This window comes from Convolutriloba macropyga, chromosome 14 (assembly GCF_964194025.1).
Source record: "Convolutriloba macropyga chromosome 14, txConMacr16.3, whole genome shotgun sequence".
NCBI classification, from domain to species: Eukaryota; Metazoa; Xenacoelomorpha; order Acoela; family Convolutidae; genus Convolutriloba; species Convolutriloba macropyga.
The window spans coordinates 34,654,998-34,663,733 of record NC_134481.1 but is presented as its reverse complement, the minus strand read 5'-3'; the positions used below and the strand labels follow the sequence as shown (position 1 = coordinate 34,663,733).

The window sequence follows — 8,736 nt, the reverse complement described above, 5'->3', positions numbered from 1 at the left end:
TCCCTCAGAATCAAGTTGCTGGACTTGGTTTTCCATTTCTCTCAATATTCAAAGTGGGTAAAGTATTAGAGTTGGTCAGGTTGATGGACCTGGCCTGATTTTGGCACTTTTCCCTCAGAATCAAGTTGCTGGACTTGGTTTTCCATTTCTCTCAATATTCAAAGTGAGTAAAGTTTTAGAGTTGGTCAGGTTGCTGGACCTGGCCTGATTTTGGCACTTTTCCCTCAGAATCAAGTTGCTGGACTTGGTTTTTTAATTCTCTTAATATTCAAAGTGAGTTAAGTATTAGAGTTGGTCAGGTTGCTGGACCTGGCCTGATTTTGGCAATTTTCCCTCAGAATCAAGTTGCTGGACTTGGTTTTCCGTTTCTCTCAATATTCAAAGTGAGTAAAGTATTAGAGTTGGTCAGGTTGCTGGACCTGGCCTGATTTTGGCACTTTTCCGTCAGAATCAAGTTGCTGGACTTGATTTTCAATTTCTCTCAATATTCAAAGTGAGTTAAGTATTAGAGTTGGTCAGGTTGCTGGACCTGGCCTGATTTTGGCACTTTTCACTCAGAATCAAGTTGCTGGACTTGGTTTTCCGTTTCTCTCAATATTCAAAGTGAGTAAAGTATTAGAGTTGGTCAGGTTGCTGGACCTGGCCTGATTTTGGCACTTTTCCCTCAGAATCAAGTTGCTGGACTTGGTTTTCCGTTTCTCTCAATATTCAAAGTGAGTTAAGTATTAGAGTTGGTCAGGTTGCTGGACCTGGCCTGATTTTGGCACTTTTCCCTCAGAATCAAGTTGCTGGACTTGGTTTTCCGTTTCTCTCAATATTCAAAATGAGTAGAGTATTAGAGTTGGTCAGGTTGCTGGACCTGGCCTGATTTTGGCATTTTTTCCTCAGAATCAAGTTGCTGGACTTGGTTTCCAATTTCTCTCAATATGCAAAGTGAGTAAAGTATTAGAGTTGGTCAGGTTGATGGACCTGGCCTGATTTTGGCACTTTTCCCTCAGAATCAAGTTGCTGGACTTGGTTTTCCATTTCTCTCAATATTCACAGTGAGTAAAGTTTTAGAGTTGGTCAGGTTGCTGCACCTGGCCTGATTTTGGCATTTTTCTCTCAGAATCAAGTTGCTGGACTTGGTTTTCCATTTCTCTCAATATTCAAAGTGAGTTAAGTATTAGAGTTGGTCAGGTTGCTGGACTTGGCCTGATTTTGGCATTTTTCCCTCAGAATCAAGTTGCTGGACTTGGTTCTCCGTTTCTCTCAATATTCAAAGTGAGTAAAGTATTAGAGTTGGTCAGGTTGCTGGACCTGGCCTGATTTTGGCACTTTTCCGTCAGAATCAAGTTGCTGGACTTGATTTTCCATTTCTCTCAATATTCAAAGTGAGTTAAGTATTAGAGTTGGTCAGGTTGTTGGACCTGGCCTGATTTTGGCACTTTTCCCTCAGAATCAAGTTGCTGGACTTGGTTTTCCGTTTCTCTCAATATTCAAAGTGAGTAAAGTATTAGAGTTGGTCAGGTTGCTGGACCTGGCCTGATTTTGGCAATTTTCCCTCAGAATCAAGTTGCTGGACTTGGTTTTCCGTTTCTCTCAATATTCAAAGTGAGTTAAGTATTAGAGTTGGTCAGGTTGCTGGACCTGGCCTGATTTTGGCACTTTTCCCTCAGAATCAAGTTGCTGGACTTGGTTTTCCGTTCCTCTCAACATTCAAAGTGAGTAGAGTATTAGAGTTGGTCAGGTTGCTGGACCTGGCCTGATTTTGGCATTTTTTCCTCAGAATCAAGTTGCTGGACTTGGTTTCCAATTTCTCTCAATATGCAAAGTGAGTAAAGTATAGAGTTGGTCAGGTTGATGGACCTGGCCTGATTTTGGCACTTTTCCCTAAGAATGAAGTTGCTGGACTTGGTTTTCCATTTCTCTCAATATTCACAGTGAGTAAAGTTTTAGAGTTGGTCAGGTTGCTGCACCTGGCCTGATTTTGGCATTTTTCCCTCAGAATCAAGTTGCTGGACTTGGTTTTCCATTTCTCTCAATATTCAAAGTGAGTTAAGTATTAGAGTTGGTCAGGTTGCTGGACCTGGCCTGATTTTGGCATTTTTCCCTCAGAATCAAGTTGCTGGACTTGGTTTTCCATTTCTCTCAGTAATCAAAGTGAGTTAAGTATTAGAGTTGGTCAGGTTGCTGGACCTGGCCTGATTTTGGCACTTTTCCCTCAGAATCAATTTTGCTGGACTTTGTTTTCAGTTTCTCTCAATATTCAAAGTGAGTTAATTATTAGAGTTGGTCAGGTTGCTGGACCTGGCCTGATTTTGGCACTTTTCCCTCAGAATCAAGTTGCTGGACTTGGTTTTCCGTTTCTCTCAATATTCAAAGTGAGTAATGTATTAGAGTTGGTCAGGTTGCTGGACCTGGCCTGATTTTGGCACTTTTCCCTCAGAATCAAGTTGCTGGACTTGGTTTTCAATTTCTCTCAATATGCAAAGTGAGTAAAGTATTAGAGTTGGTCAGGTTGCTGGACCTGGCCTGATTTTGGCACTTTTTCCTCAAAATCAAGTTGCTGGACTTGGTTTTCAATTTCTCTCAATATGCAAAGTGAGTAAAGTATTAGAGTTGGTCAGGTTGCTGGACCTGGCCTGATTTTGGCACTTTTCCCTCAGAATCAAGTTGCTGGACTTGGTTTTCCATTTCTCTCAATATTCAAAGTGAGTAAAGTTTTAGAGTTGGTCAGGTTGCTGGACCTGGCCTGATTTTGGCATTTTTCCCTCAGAATCAAGTTGCTGGACTTGGTTTTCAATTTCTCTCAATATGCAAAGTGAGTAAAGTATTAGAGTTGGTCAGGTTGCTGGACCTGGCCTGATTTTGGCACTTTTCCCTCAGAATCAAGTTGCTGGACTTGGTTTTCCATTTCTCTCAATATTCAAAGTGAGTAAAGTTTTAGAGTTGGTCAGGTTGCTGGACCTGGCCTGATTTTGGCATTTTTCCCTCAGAATCAAGTTGCTGGACTTGGTTTTCCATTTCTCTCAATATTCAAAGTGAGTTAAGTATTAGAGTTGGTCAGGTTGCTGGACCTGGCCTGATTTTGGCACTTTTCCCTCAGAATCAAGTTGCTGCACTTGGTTTTCCGTTTCTCTCAATATTCAAAGTGAGTAAAGTATTAGAGTTGGTCAGGTTGCTGGACCTGGCCTGATTTTGGCACTTTTCCCTCAGAATCAAGTTGCTGGACTTGGTTTTCCGTTTCTCTCAATATTCAAAGTGAGTAAAGTATTATAGTTGGTCAGGTTGCTGGACCTGGCCTGATTTTGGCACTTTTCCCTCAGAATCAAGTTGCTGGACTTGGTTTTCCATTTCTCTCAATATTCAAAGTGAGTTAAGTATTAGAGTTGGTCAGGTTGCTGGACCTGGCCTGATTTTGGCACTTTTACCTCAGAATCAACTTGCTGGAATTGGTTTTCCATTTCTCTCAATATTCAAAGTGAGTTAAGTATTAGAGTTGATCAGGTTGCTGGACCTGGCCTGATTTTGGAACTTTTCCCTCAGAATCAATTTGCTGGACTTGGTTTTCCGTTTCTCTCAATATTCAAAGTGAGTAAAGTTTTAGAGTTGGTCAGGATGCTGGACCTGGCCTGATTTTGGCACTTTTCCCTCAGAATCAATTTGCTGGACTTGGTTTTCCATTTCTCTCAATATTCAAAGTGAGTAAAGTATTGAGTTGGTGAGGTTGCTGGACCTGGCCTGATTTTGGCACTTTTCCCTCAGAATCAAGTTGCTGGACTTGGTTTTCTATTTCTCTCAATATTCAAAGTGAGTAAAGTTTTAGAGTTGGTCAGGTTGCTGGACCTGGCTTGATTTTGTTACTTTTCCCTCAGAATCAAGTTGCTGGACTTGGTTTTCCGTTTCTCTCAATATTCAAAGTGAGTAAAGTATTAGAGTTGGTCAGGTTGCCGGACCTGGCCTGATTTCGGCACTTTTCCCTCAGAATCAAGTTGCTGGACTTGGTTTTCCATTTCTCTCAATATTCAAAGTGAGTAAAGTTTTAGAGTTGGTCAGGTTGCTGGACCTGGCCTGATTTTGGCACTCTTCCCTCAGAATCAAGTTGATATTTTTAGATTTCATTCACTCTGTTTTCCAGATCACATGCTTTCTTGGAAAGTGGATTGGTCCATGCTCGCCCAGTGTGATTCTTTCGCTGTGAAACATTTCGTGGAAACGTCTGACAGGAAAGCCATGACATGCGTCGAGCCCATGAGAGAGAGTCTCCTACTTCGAAAGCTAGAAAACGATGCTATCTGGAGGGATGTCTACAAAACTGTTTCGAGTGCCTATAAGAATTTATCGCCACATTTTCTGATATGCCACGACCAATACGGTGGGTATCGGCTTACTTACACCGGGAAAACTGTTGTGCAGCCTCCTTTTGTGTTTAGAAGAAATCCAGTTGGTTTCATAAGACCAATCTCTGATGGCGTGGTTACAAACCTTTCTGTAACGACCTCAGAGCGAACTGGTGATCAGCTGTTAATGCTCGGACCTATTAGATTTGTAAACTCTGACTGTAACCCGAACTGTCAATACGATCTAAGTAGTGATTTGGGAATTGTACAACTTCGAGCCATAAAGAAAATCAAACCAGGAGATGAATTGTTTGTCAAATATGGAGCTGAGTTCTTCGATTATAATTGCTGTCTTTGTCGAACCTGTAATTTGAAGTCAAGATTGGATCAGGAGGATATTGCTTTTGATATAGTGTTTGAGTGTCTTCTACAAGATTTTTGCACGGAAGTTGTTAATCAAATGCATGAAGAACAAGAGAACAACCAATCACCTCAGAATTCAAAGCGCCGTCGAATTAAAGGCCGAGAACTGATAGAGATTTTCAATAATCTCGCTAGCAGCCCATTGAGTTGTGATGGATCTCCTGAAACCTTTCGCTATTTGCAAAACGATTTTTCCAACAGAAATTGCTCTCCTAATAAACTTTCATCTTGTGATACTCTAGAAGAGCTTAACGATGCGGGTGCCAACAATTCTGATAGTTCTGATGATACCATTGTAGCTGGATGGGAGCAAGGTGTTCCCGATTCTGTGTCCCCATCGCGCCAAAGTACTAGTGACTCTAGAAATTCTAAATTTCTTCGAGCTCCATCACCATTGCGACAACAGGTGTCTTTTAGCTGTTCAGTATCTGCTATTACAGTGGACCATTCGACTACTTTTTTGCGGGAAGATAATCAGAAAAACACACTTGAAGAAACACTTTTTCCAGGCAGCAAGACGAGCACTAAAGACGCGTCTGCTTTAGCTAGCCTATTTTGCTCCAAATTTAATTTATCTGATGAGTGCAGCAGCATTTTTTTTTCGATAGTAAAGGCACTTTTACCGGAGCAAAATAATTTCCCTTCTGGTTTTTCGCATATCAAAAACGTCAAAAATCAGTTCAGCAGCTCACTACGTGTCCTGGATAAGAAACCAGAACATACGTTTTGTGTTCTGACGTTCCGTTTGCAGTTAGCAGATATTATTAAACGATCGCTGCGTGAAATATTTTCCTTTTCCGAAACTCGCAGACTCGACCCTAGTAAGGACTTCAATCCAACTATTTGCCCTATTGCCCAAGTGAACGCCGACAATTCTGTTGTCACTAATTTAATTTTTTTTACTGACGGTGTTAACATTAAGAAGTCTACGTTTAAAAAAGAACTCTGGACATATGGGTTCAAATTGCTGATCTACCCCCAAAATTGCGACTATCGAGAAAAAAATATTGTTCTTGCAGCATTGGTTGTTAGTGACACTGTCCCTTCATGGAGTGAAATTGTCCCTAATTTGAGGGATGAAATTGCTACAGGACTTTTAATTGAAATCGATGAAACGTTGAGTTACAAACTTTTCTTCAAAGGTCGACTTCTGATTTCTGACTTGGGTGCTAAAAACCAACTGCTCAATATGATGAAATTCAATGGTTTCTACGGGTGCCACTATTGTACAGCGAAAGGCGTTACAATAGGAAAAACTCACGCGTACTATCCGTTCGAACAACAAGGTGCAATAAGAGAGCCTTCCATTAATAATTCTTATATACAGACAGCGGAGACTCTAAGCGTAAAAGAGGTAACTAATGTTGTTGGAGTTAAGGGTAGAAGTGCTTTTTCGGATATCATCGATGGCTTGCCAATCACTGCACCCATCGAGTATATGCACTGCGTTCTAATTGGTGTTTTTCCAGCTGTCCTAAAATTGTGCTATCAATCACTCTCCGGGCCAAGTAATGAGACAATTTCAATTCTCATCTCCGAATTGTCATGTCCCAGAGAAATGATATCTTTTTCTCGAAAAATTCGACCACTCGAAGAGATGTCTCAGTACAAAGCCAACGAAATGTTAAATTGGTTATTATATTTAAGCCCAATTGTTTTCTTTGAGAGAATCGGAGATGTATTGTACAATCACCTAACTAATTTAGTTTTTGGAATTATGCTTCTTCTGGAATCAAGCAGAAATGAAAATGTAACAAAAGCAAAGTTTTTTTGGACCAGTTTTGTCAAGAAATTGTGTCGGTTCACGGAGACGAAGCAAAAATCGAAACAATTAATGTGCATAATTTGAGACATTTGCCGGACCAAGTCCAAAGGCTGGGGCCACTACATTGTCAGTCGGCAATGAGTTTTGAAGCGGCGAATCGGTCCCTGGGAGAAGTTTTCAGCGGTGCGACTTCCGAGTGCGAAATAATTTGAGAAGATTGCTCCAACGTCATAAGTTATCCGAAGTAGATATTAAGGACGAAAGACTGGAACCACTGTTTTCAAAGCTCTCCAAAAACACTAGCGAAGAAGCTGGACCAAACGAGTTTGTTGAAACAGAAGCTCTCATTCAGGGTAGAGAATTATATCCTAACGCAGTTTTCTCAAACCGTCACTTACATAAAAATGTGTGCTTCGACTCGCCAGCCTACAAAAGGTCGAAGTTAGGAAACTGTTTTGTCAGCTTCTTTTACGAGAATCAAACAGTATTTGGCCAAATCCAGTACTTCATCAAATTTTTGTGTCCTCCTTTTTTCGGGAAAACATTTGCGAACATTCAAAAGTTTTCAGTCGTTAAAGAGATTGGACCTGTTGAGAGTTATTTCTATCAAGTAGAGCCCACTGAAGAAGAAAACCTTATACCTGTTGAAAATTTGCAAAAAGTGTTTTGAATAAAACTGTCGGAAGAAACAAGTGCAGTGTCTAATAAAAACTTTTTCGTCATTAAACTGTCTGATGCATTTGAGCATTCTTGAAAATCTGATTTCCAAAAACTTCTTTGAACCTAAATTTAATCTTTCATTTCTATGGAGTTATCTTTTGTCTAATTATCCATATTTGAAGCTATAACCAATTAAAAAATTTTTTGAGTGCGGCGCGTTTTGTTTCTGTTCTCATCTCATTTTTTGACCAATTGTTTTTCTAATTTCTATTAGGGAAAATAAATGCGGACGTAACACATTGAAATTGATGCATTAAACGCTATTTATATACCTCCAAAGCTCTTAAAGTCGGCGTGGACTTTTTTCAGGGGAAAATTGTAAAACTTCCAGTAAAACTGATTTATCATTTCCATATCTCATCACTGTTTTTGTATTTCAGAGGAGCTATTTAGTGATAGGCGACTCAAACCTTCGAGACGCAATGGTGTACATTGAACAAGATGAAGAGCTGCAATTCTATAGGTAAAATATTTCTTTAATCAGTGATGATTTTTCTTGAATATTTCTTTAATCTTATTTCTTTAATCTAAACTTTTCCAATCATCAACTTAAAGCAATTTTTTGCAGCGCTGAGTATGAACCACTAGGTGGTCGAAGTTGCAGAGATCTTATTCATCTGGCGAACTATGCATCCAACTTTAGCCACATTCTCGTAATAGTTGGCGACAACGATGTTAACTTTCGCTCAGTGGACTTCATTCTCGATAAATACAAGGAATTTATTGATGCTGTTTGGCCATCGAAGGTCAAAATTACGGGACACATGAGGCGAAAAGACTTGGATCCAATCGTTGTTTCCAACAATAATGCTTATTTGAGCCAGGAACTTGTTGTGCATTATAAAAGTGCCAAAATGGTTAAGTGGCATGACTTTGACGATGATTCCCCCTTCCATTTTTATAGATTCGGAGAGGGGTATCGCCATTTGGCGGCTCTCATTTTATCAGTGTTCAAAGAATTTGATGAATCATGGTAAAATTTAGCTGCAAATTTTTTGCTGAAGATTTTTTTAAGTTTATTCTCTAATCGTGATTTTCGAAAAACTGTCTGCGTAAGTTCGAACTTTCTGAGTTTCTGCATTATGAAATGATTTTTTCGTTCTTTTTGATTTTTTTGCATGAAATTTTTCGTCTCTCAACTTTCTCGCACAGCACTTCGTTCCGTTGACAGAGCAGTTGTTTTTACCAACCTCATTTTTTTCGAAGGTTTTGTCTCGCCTTGTCTGGCTTTTTGTCAAGTTTGCTGGTAATTTTGATCATTTCCTTGAAAAAGTATAACTCTAACTATTAAGTGCAGCAAAAAATTGCAGCTAAATTGAAGTCTACGAGCACTTTACATGATAAATTTGTTTTTGTGAATTTGTTTAATGTATAAGAAAATCACACTGTTTCATTTTCCATTTGATATCATCTGTGTTAAATTTTTGTTGCATGCACTGGTGTGAACTTGAGAACCTTTTTCAATGTTGATGAATTGCTCTCAAACAAAGTCTGTAGCAATTAAAT

At 39.6% G+C, this 8,736-nt stretch overlaps 1 protein-coding gene across 1 annotated transcript; it reads left to right on the top strand.

Annotated features, from left to right (window-relative positions):
• Nucleotides 1-7,614: 7,614 nt before the first annotated feature.
• LOC142353269 (uncharacterized) lies at nucleotides 7,615-8,226 on the top strand. The gene is made up of 2 exons (XM_075405500.1): nucleotides 7,615-7,693; nucleotides 7,799-8,226. Exons 1-2 carry the CDS (start codon nucleotides 7,653-7,655, stop codon nucleotides 8,205-8,207), a joined length of 450 nt encoding a protein of 149 aa, XP_075261615.1. The 5' UTR covers nucleotides 7,615-7,652; the 3' UTR covers nucleotides 8,208-8,226.
• The last annotated feature ends 510 nt before the right edge of the window (nucleotides 8,227-8,736 follow it).